Source organism: Pezoporus flaviventris, unplaced genomic scaffold (genome assembly GCF_033815535.1).
Source record: "Pezoporus flaviventris isolate CSIRO_AGI_PZ_B2104156 unplaced genomic scaffold, CSIRO_AGI_Pfla_v1 ptg000063l, whole genome shotgun sequence".
In the NCBI taxonomy this organism is placed as follows: Eukaryota; Metazoa; Chordata; class Aves; order Psittaciformes; family Psittacidae; genus Pezoporus; species Pezoporus flaviventris.
This window is the reverse complement of record NW_026892611.1, coordinates 3733070-3755364: the sequence shown is the minus strand read 5'-3', so window position 1 is coordinate 3755364 and position 22295 is coordinate 3733070. Positions and strand designations below refer to the sequence as shown.

General features: G+C 41.2%; 1 protein-coding gene across 1 annotated transcript in view; it reads right to left on the bottom strand.

The window, feature by feature from the left end:
* PIGL (phosphatidylinositol glycan anchor biosynthesis class L) overlaps positions 1–22046 on the bottom strand; it is a 56718-nt gene extending 34672 nt beyond the window's left edge. The window contains exons 1-2 of the mRNA XM_061470244.1: positions 21733–22046; positions 17932–18031 (exon numbers count right to left, since the gene is read on the bottom strand). Of these exons, the coding sequence (XP_061326228.1) occupies positions 17932–18031; positions 21733–21994 (362 nt within the window). The 5' untranslated portion in view covers positions 21995–22046. The remainder of the gene's footprint in view (positions 1–17931; positions 18032–21732) is intronic.
* Between the last annotated feature and the right edge of the window lie 249 nt (positions 22047–22295).

Here is a 22295-nt window from a genome sequence, read left to right as displayed (position 1 = left end):
TCATCTGAAATGGATTAGGGGTAAGGACAAGGACTGTAAATAGGCCAGGCAGCCAGGAGAGTTGATAAGGTATTATTATAGGAGTTTCTACTGAGCTGTTAGAAAGTGCCTTGACCGTGGTGCTGCTCTGCAAGTTGATTCTGAATTATTTTTTCTTGCTACCTGTTGTTAGCAGAAGTTCCTCTTCTGAGCCTGTCTTGCTTTAGATACACAAGATCACATCAAATATGTAAAAAGCCCACAAAGAAGGGAGGTGTAGAGATCTGCATGCTAATGGCATAATTAGCTCTTGCAAGAAGAGCAGTCTTGCTGCATCAGCACAGAGCAGCTCTCCCCCTCACCCATCCAGCTGAGGTGCAGTTTATCTGGGAACACAGCTGTGCTGACACAGCAGCCTTGCTCTGGGGACGCTCAGGAGTTAACCCTGCACAGCAATGCAGGTATCCCTCCAAGTCTTCTCTAAACCTGCGACCCAGCAGCCACCTTGTCCTCCCTCTGGGCCATAACAGACATTACGTACACAGTTGTATGGGGATAATGTGACATGGAGAGGACAGAAAATCCTGGCACTGCTGCAGTCAATGGCAAACCCCCTGTTCCCTACTGGAGCTCTATTTAGGGACTTGCCACCTGACACGCTCCCAGCAGAAGCAAACTGGAGTAATCTTGTCTCCCTGCCTTTGCAACCACTGAACAAGACTATCTCCTGGATTTAAATCCTTAGGGTTAAACATTCCCAAATAAATTACTGTTAATGCAGATCACTTTTAAAGCCAAACTAGTCCAGGATACATTGTTTAAACATGAAGTTCCACAAGTTTGCCTCTCTAATATCTCTAAGAAAAAAATTAATTTATTTTCTACTCATCTGTAGCTTAGGAAATGACTGACTCAGTAGGTATCTACTCACACATCTGGGCTTCCTTTAAACAAAGTTCCAAAAACAATGACTTTTCTGCATAACACTTTATTGCTTCCTACATCTACACGTTTGGTTTAATAGTAAGTTGAGGCTCACACACTCACATCTCAGCATGTATAGTACAGTGGATAAGCCCAAACCCCCATTTTCAGTTGAAGGCTTGTCCAGACATCTAATACCTTATCACAAAAAATCTGAAATACTCTTTTGCTCTGAGTCACAGGAAAAAATTTACTTCATGGAACACTTGAAGAGGGAAAAAAAAAAAAAGAAAAATCAGCCACGTAAACCAGTATTACTTCCATTCCTGTGCCTTGTCTCTTCCAATCAGGCTGCTCAAATGGTCAGAGATTGTTTCTGACATTGCAACAGTGACTGCCTTATGGGCAAACTCGAACAGGGAGAGGGGTAAGGGCCCAACCCAGCAATGATCCCTGGCTTGAGGAGCTGCTTTTCACTTACACAGAAAGGCACAACTGCTGGGATCAATCCAGTAGTACGTGAACAGCAAAATCCCCCCCTACCTCTGCCTAGAGTGCAGGACAAGTTGATTACAACCCATCCATTTTCAGTAAGTGATCTACTTATTTCTAAACCAACTCTGTAGTGAAGCATAGAATTTAATTTTTACAGTTTATGGTGCTATCAAGCATGGAGTGATGAGTTTTTCCCCACTAAATTGTTTTTTTATTCAGAATTTGTGCAGTTTTGAGTTGAGATGGAAGCTGCAGCTCCAACTCATTAGAGCAGTATTTTATAATCGTTTTCTATCAACCAGGTAAGTTATATTAGGATTTCTAGAAATATAGGGAAAAGCTTACCAAAACCTAGCATTAGAACTAACAGGTCCAGTAACAAAGGCAGCATTAACTGTAGCTAAGGAGATAAAGCGGTTGGGTTTGGATCACAAGTGCTTTTCAGGCTTCTAAAACATCAGAAGAGACTTTCACATATATTTCTATTCACAGAGCACAGATGAAGAAAAGCTTTCCTCCCTCACTTTAGAATGAGCTTCTCAACTCTGAATTACTTCTGAATTGGGTAAGAAAAGACAACTAAAATGGAGTCGTTGACTCTAAAAAAAGTCTAATGCATAGTCAGAGACCTCCATCAATTCAGTGGTTTTACTTTCTCTTAAATACTGGCAGGAAAAAGTATATTGTCTGCCTCTTGAATTTCATGTTAGTGATCTCAGTAGACTACTTGAAGTTCTTTGTATAGATGGTCACAAATGCACATTAAATCACAATGGTTTATTTTAAACAATTTAACCTTATAAAATATTAATAATTGCAATACATTTTTATCCATCTTGCTCCAGTGGCTTTTGGGTTTGCAGGCTTGCCAGCTATGATTAACTGTAGTTATTATCATTGCCAAAAGTTTTTAAAGCCAACAGTGTTCACTATGGTCATCATTCTCATACAAAATGCTACATAACTCCTCCACAGAGCTCATCCAACAAATCCCTTCCCTGTGCTGATCCTCCTGTATCACTATCAGATTATCTCATGGATAAAGCAAACAACACATTCACTATTAGGTCTGTTTTCCACATCCTTTGTCATTCTGGTGACAGTTTCCCAAGTATTTTCCAAACATTCATATCCTTTCAGAAATGTAGATTTTAGAACAAGATACTGAACTGGAACAAGAGGCAATACCATCTTCTTATTCCTGTTATTCCTGGCTCACATAGTTCCATTCCATTCTGTGTGATAGCTACAGCACTGGGAGCTGACATACCACCATCTACCTGCAGTTACTCCCTTAGAGCTTCTTTGTGTCACTTACTATATCTGGTAATTCTTCCATGACTAATTTTTAGCAAAGAATGAATGACTGTATTTGAGTATAAATGGCTATAATACATTATGATATAGTCACTTTCCTGTAATAGTTTTTGCTATTTATAATTCACTAGGTTGCTAATGGTTTGCTAGTTTCAGAAACTGGGAAATAAATATGCACAGGTGAAGAGCTTTGTTCAAGTGACAAAGTACAGTATTCACTGAGCTAGGCTTGGCTTAAAACAAAGGAATCCTGGCTCTTGCGTCCAAACCTGAATACACAAAGTTTCCTTGTGTGTTCAGGTTACTGAATGCACTGCCTCAAGCAAGTGTAATAAACAGATGAAGGGGTAAAAGCGATTAAGTGCAGATGAAGAAGAAGAAACAGCACAAAGACACAGAACCAGCAAATAGGACTGATGCTAACTGCAGCCTGATGTTCATTTTACTGGTACAGTATGAACTGATTCCCTTCGTTTGCCCTCAGGTTCTGCTGAGAGGGCAGAAAGAGCCATTGGTCATTACCTTTCCACTGCTGAACCAAAGCATGTGGACTCACCCATAAGGATTCAGTATTTGCCCTTGAACTGGTGCAGGCTACGTTCAGCACTCTGCTTTTAGATCAATATATAATCCAGGCGTAATCTTATCTGGTAGGAACAGGGATACTGGCGGGAGGTACACAACCTCTGGAGGTGAGGAGAGCAGCTCTTCTAAATGTTAATGGGTTAAGAATAGAAAGGTCAAATGCCTGGCTTATCAGAAGGCCTCATGTGCAAACAGGCACCAAGCTGCAGCAATCAGAGCACAAGCTTGGTATAAATGTCAGGAGTTAGTTACTGTAGCTGTAAACACCAAAAGCAGAATGATGGAACTGGGAAACCTCCCAAGACGTTTCTGGTTAATACAGGTCACTGGGGAAGTCCAGCCACCAAGACTGCCTGGAGATTACTCCAGTACTACAGCTGCTGTGGAGCAGAATTCACCTGGAAGCTATGTGGAGCGCCAGGAAGGGTACTGCAGAAGGATCCTGCAACAGAATGAGTCACTGGAGAAGGGAATATTGAATGCATTGTGTATAAGACATCCCATGCTGGCAAACTGCTGCTCCAGGTTGCTCTTGCAGGAGCACACCTGTTCTCCTGGAATAAGGATATACCAGGATGGAGACAAAAAGTCCTTCCTCACCTACTTGTAAATACAGAGGGCACTAAACAAAGCAGAAGCTGTCTGAGGGCTCTGGACAGCCTGTCTTCAACTCTGCTCTACTCTCCCTCTTGAAGCATCATGCATAAAGGATTGAGTTGCAGTATGAGACGAGAAAATACAGCAAAAAAGAAAATGATCAACCAAACAATTTCCATTCTCAGAAAAGATTGGAAGTGAGCAGCCATGTTTAAAAGATTGCTGTTCCCTCTCTGCTGGAACAGGGATTGTTCCGGGAGATGGCTACTTGAGTTCGGGAAACAGATACAGGATAGCTACCTGGCATGGTTCCCTCCCTACTGCAGAACGAAAGGCACCATTCTTGTCAGCCAGTTCCCAGCTGTAAACAGCTATCAAAGGATAGGGTTAATTACAAGTTAAAGCACTGAGAAGAAATAATAACTACAAATAAAGCAAGACTAAATAAATTTTATTCCACAAAAGGGATAAACAGGGTTTGTGCTCATAGCTAAGGGATTGTATTCTAACCATTAAATAGCCACTTTAATTGGTAAAGATGAGATTACATTTAAAAACAAAAAGGGAATGCATCCGTATGAAACCATTGTTCTCTGAAAGACAATTTTAGTTCAGTGCCTTCATGTTTGTTCCACAAAGCAACTCCTCTGCATTTAGCTGGACTGGCCTCTAACCCCAGCCATAGGCGAGAACATCATAACCTACTTAAATCTGTAGTCTGCATCCTTTCAACAGTGGAGCTCCCAAAAGGGCACAAATGGCTTATTTCATACACTAGCATTACTCGGGCTCTGTTTAGGGCTCTGCAAGCATCTGTTAGTTCACTGACGTATATGCACTGCTCTTCCTCATTACCAACCTCATTTTTAGTCTAGAAACTCTTGAGCTCTTCCACTTGAAAGAGCTCAAGTATATGACAGCAGCCATTTTTCATACACGTCATTACTGAGTGCTATTAGTTGCTTTTTCAACCCAGAAGCTACTGTGTTTTCAGTGACAGCTCTGATATCCTCATGATTTATGATGTTTTCTGAACTCTTTTAAGGAAGAAAAAGCCTTTATAAAAAAAGGTAGAATTTTACCCTTTTTATTCACAGCAAGAATGACCAAACTTATTTATCCTATGAGTCACATCCCAAAAGCTTCATATGGCTGACAGCCTCAAGAGATATAATATACATTCTGGAGAGCCACTACAGGAGAAAGAGTCTTTTTCATCTCCCTTTTCCTGAGCTAAGAGTTTAATTAAACTTAGTGCAGTTTAGGAAGCCAGGAATATAACCCAAGTGTTCCAGCAACACAAGTGACATTTTCTGAGTCGCTACGAATTTGGATGATACGATTTGTCACTGCTGAATGAAGTGATGGAGATTCTCCTACAAACCCTTCTGCTTCATTATGTGGAAGGCAATTTCAAAGTGCTGCCTCAGCTTGGATGTCTGCTGTGTGTACGTGTCTGCCTGCTACAAGCCCTCTCATTCTGACATGCGCTGTCATCTTCTTGGCTCTCAGTCACAGATGCCAACAGTGTAAGAGCACAAGCATATTACCAACCTCCTTCATCCCTGTTTAAAATGTTCACATTTCAAAAGATGATTATATGAGCACATTTATTGCAGCTGAAACTGTTTAAAGATTCAAAGGCCTGGACAGCTACAATGTACAGCTTCCCACAACACTAAAAGCAAGTTCAGGAGAGACTGGATGCAATTTTCTGACCTGTATTATTTCTATGCTGTCATCATCTTGAGGCATTTGATATACTGCTCTTTAGTTTAAATACAAGAATGGCATTTGAATTTTTACCATAATAAACTTTCTCAACAGATTTTGCATTTTTATTATGCTGTCCATGTAAGCCACAAGGATATTTTTCCTCCCTAAATGTCCAACCTGCAGGGAATGGTTGTGAAACTCCATTATTTCCAGGAATTGCTGGCAACCTAGTGCTGTCTGTTCTTCTCAGTACTGCCTGTATTTTCCTTGTTCAGCTTTAAACGCCAAACTTGGTTTACAAAAATGGCTGGGTTTCTTGATGCCAACAAGGAATAAAGACTAGAACAGGACAGAATTAGATGGTTTGATTATGCTGAAAAGCCATTAACTTACATTAAAGTCTGTAAAACAACAAGAGCATAAAGCTGGGAATAGATGCTCAGCCTTCAATCCTATTACTCAGAAATTTTCCTAGATGTTATCAATAGTCTTTCTAAGCTCCATCACCCTTACCTGATACCTACAATCAAAACACAGCAGATTTTCTTTTTTCTGTTTAAGTTATAACTACTTGGATTTTCATTATTCAGTAAAGTCAAAATAATCTGCAAAGAAAGGCAGCCTGAATTCTCCAACATGTATGATGTTTGCCACAATTTGGTCTTCAACAGGCAGAGGTAAAGAAGACATATGCCTATTTTCACTGCCCAGATAATAAACAGTGAGATAACACTGTGATCTCAGCCACACACAGCAGTAGCTTCAGAGACAGCAAGGGAATTACTCCAAATGTAATTCGGCAGGACCAAGATCAGAATCTGACCACATCCAAACAAAACTGAAACAATGCTACAGGCTATAGAAACAATCATCAACCATGGGGTGTAAAACCAAAGGAGATCTCCATGATTCTGATGCACTTCAGTGACTGAGAAAATTCTAGCCCTATTGTTCCACCTCTCCAAAATGTCTTGGACTTCATTCTGTGCTCCTGAGGCACTCCTGACAGACAGCTCTGAAAACCTACCTAATGAACATACAACTGCTTGAGCCCCTTCATCTAAATATTCTCTCGCATTCAATTTGGGAAAGCCATAATATATGGAGCGATGTTTGAGGCCTGCTTTCTGGGAAGAGGAAATCAACCATACACAATGTCAATCGAGTTCATTCTTAAATGCAAACCACATTGGGCTGTCGAGCATGATAATAAAAACCTGCTGACCTAGTTTCCTGCAGAACAAAATCCTCTGTCTTCCCTCCTCCTGTGCCAAACCTAAATCAGGCCTCCTTCTGGGGAGAGATAAATTAACCCTTTGATGAGCAAGGAAAACTCTAATAATCATCCTTAACACTCACACAGCACTTCACACCATGACAATAGTATGTAAATAATAATTAGTCCATCCCACAGCTCTTCAAAAAGGCAGGATTATTATAGCATGAGAGTGAAACACAGAAAAGGTCAGAGACCTTAGCAGATTTCAGCAGAGAACTTCAAATTTCTTTTCTTTTCAAAAGGATTTTGAAGTGTGAAGCTCTGTTCTAACCACTTTATTTGGTAACTTCTACATTTGTTCTATGCAAATATAAAACCTTCACTCATGATGTGGCAAAAAAAAAAAAAAAAATAACAGCACAGCTCAGCTTTTTAAAAAGCTGCATCAAACTGCTCAAGAAAGGACTATTGTTCTTCCCAAATTTTGCACTGTCAACTTGCGAGTCCATTTCTGGTAGATGAGAGCTGATTGTATTTGCTCCAAGTGTTTGGCAAAAGCATTCACTTTTAATGGCTTCACTTCCTCAGTGATGCAATGTTTCATTTGAAGAAATGCCTGGAGGAACTTCAGAATGGACACAATGCAAAAATAACAGGGCATGTCACAACAGACTCTGCCAAGGAAATACAAATGGGAGTTCTCTTGCTGTAGAATGCTTCAAAAGGTGCCCCTGGAGCATGCTGCTGCAAAGCAGCATCCCACTGCAGTCAGCTAGAAGCATTTGGGGAGCCTCAGCTTCTACAATGCTGAAAACACCTTTGCTGGTTCACACTGAAACTGTCAACTGGAAGAGCTTTCAGTCATCTGTCAAATAGGGGTTTATTAATGGAAAGAGTGGAGATAACAAATGCTGTGCTTAACTGCTATATAGCTTTACAAGCAGTTTTACAATAAGGCGGCCAAAGTGCAACCTACAAGTGAAATTGCCCAGTTCTGTACTGCAGCCAGAGCTCTCACCATCCTTTTAAGAAAGAAAAGCTCGTAAGAAATACAGTTACATCACCATTGCTCCCTTATGAGCTGAGATAGCTTTGCCTTCATCCAGGCAGTACCCCAAGACCTGAAACCTCTCCATTGCCACATGCTCCACTGGCATCTGTCTCACAAAGTGCAGTTCCTGACAAGCTGACAGACAAATCTGTGTATGGCAAAGTATGAGAACCTCTGCTACACAAAGCAGCCTAATCTACTCATGCCACTGGAGAACAGACTGAAACAGGAAAGTGATAACTAACAGGCATGCTCACAGTACCATTTCATCTGTGAGAAAGTCACTGTCTCTGTCACTATGCCTATGTGCAGGAAGCTGTTGCGAGAGCACAGGCCCAGAGAGCATAGCCAGCACTTAACACAGTGTAGCCTTCAGGGGGTTTGGAAGTAAAGAACAAAGAACTTGGATTAGACAGCACTGCAAAGGTTGTCATAACTATGTCTGTTGTCTGGATGCTGCATCTTTACAGGTAAACTCCATTAAAGCTTCTACTCCAGCTTTGAAATGAGGAAAGCAAAAGTCCAAGTTCTCACAGACTTATTACTAACATTGGTCAAGGTTAGAAATGTGATGATGGAAAAAGAGCATCTTATTCATCATATCTGGTCCCTGGGGGGTTATGAGTTGTATATGGTTATTTTATTGACACAAACAAGTTCTAACTTCTATTGTCTTGCAGAGGAAGAGCAAGCTGAATTCAATTCTGGCTCACACATCATCTACAACTCTAGCCAAATCCCAGCCACACAACTTTTATTACAAGGAGGATGTCAGAGGCAAAAGACACAGCTGGATGTTCAGATCCCAGACTGAGTTTTGCTGTGCTGGCAGTTAGACAAACCAGCTTTTGATTTGTATGTAAACAGAGCCAATCTGCACTGAAAGGTCATTAAGAGAAAACACTTTTTACACAACATCCATTGTACAGTTGCTTTTCCAACTTTCCCCCATACTAACATTTTTTAAACAAGACTTTTGTCTTCTCTTGTTGACTGTTTCAATGACCATTTCTGGTCCCATTGAACTCAATCGCCAACCCCCACTGGTTTTGTTGGGACTGGAAGTTGGTTCTGAGGAAAGAAAGAGATGTCCAAGTTTCTACAACTCCAGTTCTGCCGCCTGTGTGGAAGAATTGGGCTGATGTAGACCCAAAACATATGTTGTAAGAATCCACAGAATTTTAAATCTACATCCTCACAAAAAAGTCCTCCGAGTCCTTATAGCGTCTGCAGACCCAACATTGCTATTGCTATAAAAAATGAAATACTCCATTCAACATGAAAGTAACTAAGCTCCTTTCATTACTCAAGAGTGATGTCCACAAAGTGATTTTTCTTTTTCCTATCCTTACACTGTATTTTCTACCAAAGAGACAGAAAGGTCCCCACTGAATGACCTGCAACAATTTTTAGAGGGAGGTGAAATTCTCAGGAATTTCCTTCACCCCATGGTCCTGTCCCACAGACCCTGAGGACACCCTACTTCTGTAGCTCATCAACTCAACCCTTTGAGTCTGCCATAGAAGGGGATGCTTCCCACCCAAACCTCACAGTCTGTATGCACGGTCTGTATGCATGGTCTATATTCCCATACTAGCTGACAGCATAGGAGATGCCTTCTGACTTCATGGGAAAACAAACTCAAGAAATGAGGATTATATTGGCGGCATTCAGCACGATAGCATATTGTGGCATTTAAAGGTGTCTGACAGCTCTGATGGTATGCTTTTTAATTGGAAACATTCTGTCCTAATGACCCTAATAAAGGCCTTGATCCCAAGGCTCAGATATTGATAATTCCATGAATTTTTTAGTGACTGAGCTAACAGTTAGATGAAGGGAAGAGGAATAAACCAACAACTAGTTTTAATGTCATGAGGCCCCTGGACATACTGACACTTCTTGTCTCCAGGAGACGGAGGCAACCTGGGGGAAGTTAGTGCAATTACCTCCAACTAACAAGCGAGTGCAGGCACACACTGCCTGCGGGAGCTACCCAGTACATCCAGCATCCAGACCTGGAGGAAAACCAGGAATTGCACTTCGCTAGGCTGAATCCCAAAGAAGAGTTTGACCAAGAGAGGCTGCAAATCCCTTTCCTCTCTTTTCCAGCACAGTAATTATCTGACATGCAGAAGACGCAATTGAATGATGTTTCCAAACCATGTCATAGACTCAGATCTCACAGCTTTAACTGAGGCACTTGACATTCTGTACTGTAGCTACAATTAAAATAAAGATTATGAGAACATACAAAGAAACCACACTGTTTTTGTGAACAAGGCGTTAACGCCCAATCCATTATTGTGAGAATGCTTTTAAGAGTGTTCTCGGTAGAAACAGGAATATATTTTCCCTGAGTAAGCTAGGAGGAATGCAGAGATTCAAAAGCTTAAACTGAATCCCTGTTAGATTGTTTTCTGCTTGTTCCTCTTCTTTGATTAGCTTACTGAGATTATTTGACATAACTGTTACTCTTTAAGAGTTGATCATATTCTCTATAAAAGATCTGTCTGGCTATAATTAACTGCAAGGCACTTGGAGCTGCAGGTTAAAAAGAGGGACTAACAGTGATGTTGCTGGGCTATCAAAGCAGAGAACCTTCCAGGGGCAAAAGGGAAATGCTGTCATTCTCCCTTATTTCCTCAGGGTGTCTGTTGGCAAAACACACCATATTTTTCCACTGCGGAACTAGTAAAATAGGGTTGTTATAGTTTGCCATGTTTAAAAGGGGACTTTAAGGTATAACTGTTGATAATAGCTTTAATCTAATGATTGTATCTTTCTATATCTTACTAGCATCATCAAGAAAGTACATTCAAAATATTTCCATGTGAAACCCTGAATTTTATCCTGGAAACCGGCAAACCCAAAGACACTTCCTTCTGCATGGACACAAGCGGTCATGTTACAGAATTGCTCCAGTCAGCATATCTGTTAGTATTACCAGGAGACAGCAAAGCTGGGATGTGAACCATCCATGAATTCAGGATGGGTCAATACAGCTTGCTTTGTTCCAGAGAAGATGCCTGCCTTTAACATATGGGTGGAACTTTTACAACCCATTAATGAAATAAAAGACATTTCTGAAGATATGAACTAAGAAAGAACAAAGAAAATACGACTTCTAGTGGATTTCTCTGTTCTAGTGCCCTATCCCTGTCTTCAGCTCTAGTCAGTTTCAGAGACTCCTGAAACAGTCCTACTGCTTTTCCTACTATCAGCTTCCCAGCAATGACGTTTTTTAAATTGAATCAAGCTTGCGTTAGCTTCAGGGGATGGCTACGATCCCTCTTCTCACCTGTCATGTTTTGAGATCAATATTTTATGGTTTTTATTCTGCTAAAATAATATTGAGCATTAAAAGCATCAATCTCAATGCTTAGTATTTTGATTTGATTTCTCTTAAGACATTGTGTCCTTTAGCACTACTCTTTCCATTCCCTTGCATTTACTCAGAGCCCTTGGCTTCTCTGGCCAGACTCTTGCTCTTAATCAAACACTGCTGTGACTTCACTGACATGGTTTGACAGGTCTCTGTTGATATCTGAAAGAGGATCCTTGAATGTTTGGAGAAGGACCATTGCTCATTGGTCTGCAAAGGTAATCTGGGGGACATGCCCCTTTGGCACTGAAAGGCTTATTCTCCCTTTCCCCACAGATCCTTCTCCCTTTTTGGATAGCAAGGAAGTTAATTGTGTTAGAAAGCTAAGAAAGGATTTAGTTCACAGACACCCGAGGGAAGCGAAAGGGCAGATATTTTTCTCAACAAGGAAATATAAGTTAGGACAAAATAGCTAAACCTAACTCACTGCAATACAAGCCTCTGTTTCAGAAAGCAGCTTTCCTGGAGGGCAAAGAGACATCTCAATCCCCAGGAGAATTTCTTCTTAAATTATTGCATAAAGCTACACTTATAAAAGCAGAAGCCATAAGGCAGACTTTGATATAATCCTTTGTATAAAGTGTTCTGGTGTCCTAAAATACCAGCATGAACAGCCATGTGATAAGCATTTGGGAAAAACTAGCTGTTTATTTAGAAATGTAAATAAAAATAGGTGGCCAAATACCTTACTGTCTTTTCTGAAAGAAAACAATTTAAACTTCAAGAATTACATTAAACAGCAGTGAAATCTGGCTACAGTGACTACCTAAACATCAAATACCCATCTGACTAACAAAGGCTCCATGCTGCCTTGTCATGGTAAAGCATGTTCGTATTCAGCATGATTATGTTTGATTCAAAAGATGTAGGTTGATTTCCCTGTAATACATACTGAATGTGGGACCAATTTGCATCCAAGATTTTCTGGTCCCACAAATGCCATTCTTAATTAAAGAAAATTCTGCAAAAAATAAAGACCTTTCCAGCTAACTGAGATGAGGAGAATTCCATCACTCACTACTGAAACATGCAGGTCTTCTAGAATAAAGCATGGCAGCAATTTTAATCAACACAAGCATCTGCTCTTAGAATTATCAATGAAATGTCAAACCATTATACCATGTGGAACTTGGGACAAAATGTAACTAATAACCACAATTATTTCAGTAGAATAATCCCAAAGCATGAAATATGAGAACAGGGAAAGAAGACAGACTTTTCTGATCAGAAACACATAAATAGATTTTTTTTTAATTCCCATTCAGCAAGATAACACAGGGCTGAAAATAAGTGAGGCAGAAACTGCTACGAGATCACTGACAGCTTTGCCACCAGACAAATTTTGAGGCAAAAATCCAGTGCCAGGATTTTACCTCTACACTTCTCCTGGTGCCCTCAGTTTTGAGCCTTTCTTACTTGCAGTAAATATTCTCACTAGACAGCTGCATCTGAAGCTTTCACATACTCAGCACCCTGCATTCAAATCAATAAAGCCATCAACAAACCACCCAAATACAGTAAAACCTAACTGGATCAATGGGATAAACTTAACAACTGTCTGTATGTTTCTATGTTTCTAAATTTTATTTAAAAGGTTTAAATTTCCAGTTACATTCTTTGTTCTCTGAAGGGGCTGAGGTTTTTTTATATCTTTTTGATCATCACAGACACACACACTATTTATTTAAGGATATATTTTTCCCATGATCTTGTAGACAGTTCTCTGACATGGGGAGCTCATGGAAGGAAGTTCATTAGGAGTTAAACATGAGGAAGTGCACTAAAGCCCATTTACCTTGTACGGGAAAAACCAAACCCAACAACAAAGAATTATTATGTGGGGGGAAAAAAAAAAAAAAAGAGCATTTGAGCCTTTCTGCAGCCTCATAAAAACCCTGCAGAAAGCCTGTAACTCTGCATGGGCAGATGTCCTCCCTCTCCTGTGCATTGTCTAATCAGAGGCCTTTCGGACTTAAATGAAATAATAATACAAAAGCGAATGGAGTGCCATTTCCATGGAAACTTGGAAGCAGATGTAACATTATTTGCACTGGGCCTTTGTACTGTGAAAGAAAAATCTTCCAGTTTACACAAATCTCAGCTATTATTTTCTTTGCAGTGCAAACTTGGGCCAAGTATTTTCTGTCATATTAAAGATGCAAATAATCAGTTTTACTTTCTGTCCAGTACAACCATGCACAAAAGCTTCAGAAGCTGCAGTAAAATGCCTGATATTTATCTTTCCATGAACCCAAACCAGATATTAGAAAAAGAGAATAATTTGGGCTTCCTTTTTGCTTGTTCTCTTCAGAAAGTGAAAACAGCTTAGAAAACATCTCCTGTTTATGTGTAATTTACAGATTAGTAGACAGCCAGAGCATTGGCACATGTGCCCAGTGTTAATGGGAGCTTAACTAACTCTTAATATTAGATCAATTAGATATTAATTCCTGGTCTTCCACACACTGCGAGAGTGCTTTCTAGCTCAGGAGCAGGTATTCACAGATTAGTTACTTACAAAGAGTTTTCCCAACTATGAGTAAATTTCCAGCAAAGTACATTCGCAAGTCCAAAACCACGGCAATAACTTGCGACCCGGTAACTGGCTTTGGAGACTAGAACACCTTCATCTCACTATGTTCTCAAGACCAGATAGAGCAACAACCAAGACAACATGTAGCAGTGCACCTCAAAGAGCAGCATACAAAGCAGCTCTTTGGTGAACATATTTTCTCTTCACATTGTTACAGAAGTATTCTTTTCTGCATATTCTGAAGAGAAGAGAAAACATCTCTATGTTTTATGATAATGCAGGACTCACTTTTTACTTGTTTACAAGCTCTTTTTGCAAAGCTGAATCTTGTCTTTGCTGCACATCTTAAGTGCAAATCAGTTACTCAGATTTGCTCTTCTCAAGATGAGGGAGCTCTGCCCTGCTCAGCAAGTACTCATGTCTTTTAAGTGGATCATTTGCTCATACATTACCAGAGCAATTTAGCAATCAAGCTAAATCTGGCAGCAAAGTCTAACACATGCCTAAAGAAAAACAGAACTTTTGGTGAAAATGAATGTCCTGTTTTGTTTGCAGAGCAGCCAAATGCTTTATACATTAGACCCTTCTGCCACCACAGAAATGTCCAGCATCTGATTTATCTATTATTTTAGACATATCACTGTAGCAGATTTTTCAGTTGCGTTAGTCTGTGTTTGCATTACAGGCATGTATGCTAGCTGTGTTCATTTTCCCTTCACTGAAGATTTGTAGAACTATACCAGACTTTATGGAAATTAAGCTGGTATTGTAAGTAGGATAAACCAAATGATCTCTCATTTTTACAGCTACAAGGATGTCCATTGCTGCAGCACATAAGATGATAAAAACGCACCAGAATCACAGAGTTTACATTGCCATTTATACAATCAATGAAGTGACTTTTATCTTACATGAGTTTCCGACCTCGCTCTCTTGCTACTCCTCCCTCACCCAGCAGCAGAAATAACTGTTTCAGTACAGAAATTAACTTTGAACAACACAGGCCCTAGTTCTTAGCTGGGCTCCCCTAAGCATTGAGCCTCATGTGGGAATGGTAACACAAGTGGCCTGTAAAACTTTGTCTCCCTTACAAGCAGCTGTTCAGTCAGCGCAGTGTTGGAGCTACGATCATTACATGACAGCTCAGGGGATACCTCTGCTAATGTGGTTCCTGACCTGTACTATTCACAAGTGAACAGTAGGAAGTATTCTTACAGGTATCAAGTAGGAACAGTCAAGTGCTCTACTCTAAAATAGTCTGGAGCATGGTGCCTGCATGCCCGTCTGCTCACCTACAGTAACTGGGTGCTGCACAACAATGCATTTCCACTCTTGGACATGCCTTCTACAGTGAAGAACTTTCCTGCAGGAGATTCAAGTCTCTAGGGTTGAAACATAGGTGCAGTTTGTGACTTTATCTGTGCAGAAGATTTTAGTTGTCTTTAATTGAGGTAACAAACGCAGTGACAACATCAAGCACCTGCTAAAGAATCAGTGCAAAACAGTTGTCTGATAGGGACTGACCTAGTCCTGCCCTAAAAATCCTGGCTGTACTTGAGAGACATTGTTTAAGGCAGGGGACTGCTTAATAAGGATTTGATCTTTAAGACAGATTTCATCATAGGCTGACTGACAAAAGCTTTCTCCTTAGAAGTTCACAGGCAATTCAAAATGTCATGTTGATTTTATACCTGCCTGGTCAAGTGAAATTACAGAGCAAGTCAATCACCTGGCTTTTCACATGTATTTCCCCTTTTACATCTTGAAAATTCTACTCACTCACTTGTAGATCATACAAAGAAAGAGGAAGCAACATGACTCAGCTCCACACTACAATGGCTGGAGCAGATCCAGACCTAGCAATCCTTTGGGCTTTCCTCACCAAAATACAAATCTGCAGTTTGGATAACGTAAAGCATCCAGTGTTGTAGAAGAAATGTTAGATGGGCAGCAGGCCAGCAGCAGTCCTAAAGCAATATACTAGTTCTTTACTTTGGTGGAAAATTACCTTTTGAGGAATTAGGAAGGGAACAAAAAAAGCTAAAGGGCTCTGACCTTAAACAGTGCCTACAAAAGATACTGAAGAGGAACAACCTCCTGAAATGTATTACATAGACATGAATTTACACGGAAATCTAGTGGTAGATAACTTATTAATTTAGCAAGTTTCACATGATGCCATACTGGCAAATATTTTTGTACGATCTATAAATTAGAGAAGTCACAACAGAGGCATAGGAAAGCTACTGACCTTAAGGAATCCAGGGATTTTGAGCAAGTTTCAAGAACCCTGATTCCCAGTGCTTTGTCTAAACTGCTGGAAAACAGTACTTTAAAAATTAGCTACTCTAAAAAGTCAGCGTCATCTAAAAATAATTCCTGATCCTTTACCATTCTGCTAACACCTGATCCACAGATGTTTTTCGTAAAGAGCATCCAGCTGGCGAGTTATTGCAGAGTAAATAATGCACTGTAAACACACTCGACTTCACTGTGCAAACAAGCTCTGAGCAAAATTCAGCAAGAACTTCACTTCAGTTTGCTCCCTGAATGCACAACAAAGATGATTTGATGTTTATCTCATAGCACTCTAACCTCAGAGATAGAGACCTCAAATCTAAACCTGTTTCTTTGAACAGTGGTGTAATTCCGGTCCATGCCCTGGAGCTGTGGGCAATAGGATGGATCTGTCTTTTCAGGCACTTTATTCACTAGAGGAAATCATGTATAAATATGTGTAATAATAGCAATGAAAGTAACAAAGAAGCATGATCCAAGCAACTTCTCTGAACAGCCTCACCTTCCTACAGAGCAAACAAAAGCATTACTGGCAAAAAGCAGTGTGTAGTAGGGAGTGACTGAGCAGTTCAGGAACCTCACATCACATACTAAGGTTAACAGATGAAAGGCCAGTGCACTTCTCCATGGTGCATTGAGCAGTCTTTATGCTTAGCAAAGCTTAGCAGCTTTTTTCCTTATACCTCCCCAAAATGTTTTGGGCATTGTCGTATGATTGTAAAACAAAACTTGAAGTTATCCAAAACCAGTTCATGAGAAGTGAACGGAAACACCTCTTTTCATTCCAAAGGAAAACAACTCCTATGCTGTTTTTGTAAGTGAGCTGAAAACTTGGAGAGAAAACCTAAAGCTAAAAAAAGCAAAGAACTCCAAAAGATTCATGTTCTGGACTGTGGTTTCTGTTGCCTTAGCTCAAGGGAAAATATGTTCATGGGAAAAGGGCCTGCCTGGAGCCAGATTTTTTTCAACTCTAACTGTCCTAGTTGGTGTGGCCTTAAATCAGTATGTTTCTGTTAAAGCTATTTCTTCACAAATATTCGTATGGATTGTATAATGGCTGTTTATAATTGAAACAATCACTTGTACTGTGTTTCCTAGCAATCAGTATCTAGTTCAGCTCCTATGAACCCTACATAAACAGGGACTGGACAATTGAAGAGGCCTTTACAATGTTAATTCCGAGTTTCACTGATTCAAAGCATTTAATCGCTTGCCCAGAAGACAGTTCCTGAACTAATCTCAAAAAAAAGAAGTCTCAGCTTTATCACCTACTTTTGCATATACACACAACTAAAGAAAACAACATCACACCTTAGAAAAACCAGAACTTTTACATGGCTTAAATTGACGGAATCTTACTAACATGTTATTATGGACTGTCTTTAATAATGCAATTCACTTTTGTCTTTAGCCAGGACTAAACCAGATTATAAATATAACAGAATTCCACACCAACCCTGCAAAGACTCACCTACAGACAAAGCTGCCAAAGGCAATGCAGAGAATTTACAATTGTCTCTATAACACTGCAACAAGTGTCAGAGGATGTGATCATGCTGCCCAAACACACTGTGCCAAATCCTAACAAGTGTGTTTATCGTTATTCTCCATGCTGTATCAACAGAGCTTAATATAGGGATTATGATCATCATTATACCCTTGAATTGTTTTCTGCATTGATCAGATCTATGTTAAGAGCTAACACAAATATCTAATATGGTCTTTTTTAAGTTTCCTCAAGACTTTTTAGTCTCTCACTCAACTTTAAAGTGAACATTACCCCTCCCATTTAAAACTGCAATGAAATTATGTTGTAAATGAAAACATGTTACCTGTGATCAATGATTGTTACATTGGAAGCAGGAATCCCCAGAAGCAAACAGCTCTGTTCCAATTCTTTCTTACGAATCTCTCCTTGATTGTAGTAATTTCCTGAAAGTAGAAAACACAGCAACGCCATCAAACTTAGTTAAGGTTGGCTTGGAAAGAGTTCCTCTTTTCTTTCTCAAAGCTTTAAGTGTGAGCATCACACATGAAATAAAAGAGCAACAGATAAATTGCACGGAACAAACTCCACCGTTTTTGCCTAAGCAACACCCAGCTCAGCTCAGGGTAACTGCTGAGATGACAGGAAGCCTGACCCATGCTGTGTTTAAGTGACTGAAGCTTACAATAGTCTGGACCACTTCTTATGAGCAGCAGTTGTCATACAACATTATGACACTATAACAGAATACAGTGATAGAATGAAAAAGACTTGAGGAAAGGAGGAATTCCATCATAACAATCTCTGATTTAAGACAAAGATTTTTCAGCATCATTCACACAGGAAATTCAGGAAGAAACTAAAATGGTAAGACTGCAAACAACTTAGAGAACCAAAACACAGGAAACCTAATTTGGATAAGGCATTTGGGAAAAGCTCAACAACAAGCAGGGAAATGGTATTCATGATCTTTATACATCACCTCTTTCCTTACTATCTTCTTCTCACCTTGCCCTGACAGTCCCTTATTTTTTCTTGGCATGAGCCATGCAAAGTCCATGCCAGAGCTGTGATGGCCCCTTCCAGAATGCTGCCCTGTGCGGGGCAGTACTTGCAATCCAATTTTAACTTTGAAGCAATAAAATGAACAAAATACAGCTGAGAATTAATGTATGATTCAAGTCTTGAATTGCACTGTAACTTCTTATTGTTGCGGGTGTGAGTCATCCAAATCCAGCATTTCTCTCAAGCACTGTTGCAATCTGATCCATCACTAGCAAGCTTTGTCAAATGTTCAAAGAGGGAGAGTAACTAGAAAAAAAAAAAACACCACCTCTTCCTGCAGACTCCTGAGTGAATGGTTTTAGAAGACTATGGCAATGATTATCTGTGGGTTTGCTGAGGAACACAACAGGTCCATAGCCTACAGCTTAGATTGCAAGTTCCAGCTTCACTAAATTGAAGTGTGGGCACCTTCACTGGATGGATTACTGAGTACAGGCAGGACTTACTTTAGATTGACTTTTTCCAATGATACTAGTGATTTTTTTAACAATACTAGTGATTTAAGATAACATAGCTTTTGCTGCAATGCAGTGTAAAAGCTGAGTGCAGGTGATGTTTTATCCAAATAGTACGCCTGCTCTCAAAATCCCTCACTTCTACTGAACTCAGGGAACATATCTGTGTTCCACAGCTTGAGAAATGTATCAGGACATCAGGAATAGACAAATGTTAACATGAAAAAATGGGAAGCTATTGAGAGCAAAACCAGCTGATGCTGCTGGACCTCATCCATGGAGCACTCGCAACAGTCAGTTACTACAGAGAGCAAAGCACATTTAGAATGAGTAATTATTTCAATAGAAGATTATTCAGCATGTAAAAGACTTTTTTTTTTCCCATGGTGCTGCAACTCTAATTCATTTCTAAGTAGTTTTGATTGACATCTGAAAACTGCAAGCATGATGGTTTCTAAGTAATGATTTTATTTCAATGTTACAATTTGCAGTCTTTGATCAATGCACTTATCATCAATCACACCAACAGTGAGAGGATGAACCATCTGAATCACCCCAAAGACTAATTAGAGGCATGGAAAAATCTATGAGCTCAATGAATGTACTCTCCTGTATGAGCTGCTAGCTTTGCTACAGAGATACACAAGAGAGTACATAGAAGGCAATGTCCAACACACTTAAAAGTTTCACAGTGCTGAATCAGGAGTAAAAGAAAGTTTAACAAAATAAACAGAAGCACAACAGGTCTTTGGAAAGTTCTCTAATAGCAGCAGTATATTAGTGCCCCACACTGAAATGGCAGAGTTGCACTTCAGTAATCTCTCCATAGCTGTGAAACAGCCAAATGGGATCCACAGACCTTTGTCCATCAGCAAAGACAACTGAAAGCTCTGCACTAAATCTTGAATGGGAGGTACAGTAAAGCCATGACACCACAGGACTTCAACAATAGCTTAATCCCTGTCTTCTCACCTAGATGGTTTGTTATGACAGAAAGCTTTGAAAAGCAAGAACAGGAAAGTTGGCAGGGAACTAGCTGGAGCTTTCAAAAACCTCAGAGGGCCCTTTTCCCAAATGTAAGTTGCTATCAGAGCAAGACGTAAATGTTTGGAAGCCCAAGACAGTCCTCTCAACAAGCATCAAAACAGTACCTTTACTTTTCATAGCAGGCTCATAATTTCTGGTACAGCAGTATGGTGTGAAAGATAATTAAAATGAGATTGTTTCTTAGGCACAAAAAGCTGAACAATGTAATAACTGATTACGTATCTGCTCTGCAGGGAAAAAAAAATAATCTTCACAAGAAGAACATAAGACTGCTACATGCAGTGAAAAACTGTCTTGGGCAAGTAAGAATCTTCCCCTTCTATTTAGCCACAGAAAGGCCTCAGCAGGAGTACTGCTTCCAGTTTTTGACTGCGACACTTCAAAGCTGTGAACCAACCGGAAGAGTCCAAAGGACAGCAGTGAGAATGATGAGAGGCTTAGAAAACCTTATATATAAGGAAGAATTGCAAGAAATAGGGTTGTTTAGTCTGGGGGAGATAAGACAGAAAAAGCAGATAACAGCGTTAAAATATGTAAGAGACTGCTACAAAGGGATACCTTGGTTTCCATGTTCATGGCAGACAGGAAAAATAAACAAATGAGCTTAAATTCCACCAATGATTCAGGGAAAAGTGATTTGAAGAAAAGCTAATACCTCACTTACTCGGCCTGCACAAGCTGAGGAACCTCCCTGTAAGTTCTGTAGAACAAACAAGACGTTTTTTCTGCAGCACTTGAAGAGACATCAGCGCTGCATCAGACTGACGGACAGCATGACCTCAGGCTTCCTTCAGGGCTATTTTTCCATTATTAGAGCGTTACACAACTTAGTAATTTTTAGATGAGTTCCAGCAAATATATCGTTATGATATTAAAACTGGATCAACAAAGTAAGTCCTCTGCAAGATGATGGAAATACAGATGTCAAAAAGCCATGCTGAACAGCACCTTTGTATAACATACTGACCCTTCCACACAGTTTGAAAGTGCCTAGGCTTGAATTGTGAAACCTCTGCGTGAGGCTCAGGTGTAGAGGAAGATGTCACTGCTGATACTCTGCGGAAAGTAACATTCTGACTAAAGCTGCCCATCTGTGGTAGCTCTCCAAGAAGTGCGGGATGTTACACCACCACATCACAAGCTGGAGCCATGACATCAAACCGCAGGTGGATGACACATCACCTTCTCCACCATGATTCTATGGATATCATAGAATCAGACTGGTTTGGGTTAGAAAAGACCTTAAAACTCCTATAGCTACAACTCCCTGCCTTGGGCAGGGCCACCTTCCACTAGACAAGGCTGCTCCAAGCCCCGTCCAACCTGGCCTTGAACACTGCCAGGGATAGGGCAGCCACAACTTTTGTCATGCGGTGATGGCAGCACAGACCTAAAGGACCGTGAGGTTCAGCACAGCACTGGCATCACATGCCTGCATCCAGCCAGTGGGTGACCCCACGGTACAGCCCACACACACAGCGTGGAAGACATCATGGCGGCCTTCCCATGACGTCACGGCGGGAAGCCCGGCCTCCACCTTGGCCGGTGCCCCGCCGTTCCCGGCGCGTTCCCTCGCTCACCTGCGGAGCAGCACAGCACCGCGGCGCGGGCACCGGCCCTGCCCAAGCCGAGCACCGTAGGGGCGAAGAACATCGCTTCGTCATCAGGGTGCGCCGTCACTACCAGCGCGCGGACGCCACCCGCCCTTCCCCTCAGGTCGGCGCAAGCCCCGCCGGCCACGGTAAGGCACCGTAGGCGGCGCGCGCCACCGAGCAGCAGCGCGAGCAGCAGCAGCACCAGCACCGCCACCGCGGTCCCCCAGCCCCACGGCCCCGCTGCCATAGCGCCCCGAGCCGCACTGCTCCGGCCAAAAACGGAAGATGCGGCTGAAGGGTTCCGGCCTACAAAAGGGCCTCCCTCTCCCTGCACTCCGCCTCTTCTCCCCGCCTCGGGGCGGGGCCGCTTGGCCGCTACCGCGGAAACGTGCCCCGGCTCTACTGTTCCAGGGCTGCCGCGGAGGAGGGGCGCAACCGGGAGGTCTTTCGCTGCGCTGCCCTTGCCGGGCCTGGCAACGCGGTTCGAGCAGGGCCTATTCCCGTGGGGAGAGCTGCCGTTGCCCGGGCCTTGCAGCGCGCCAGCCGCC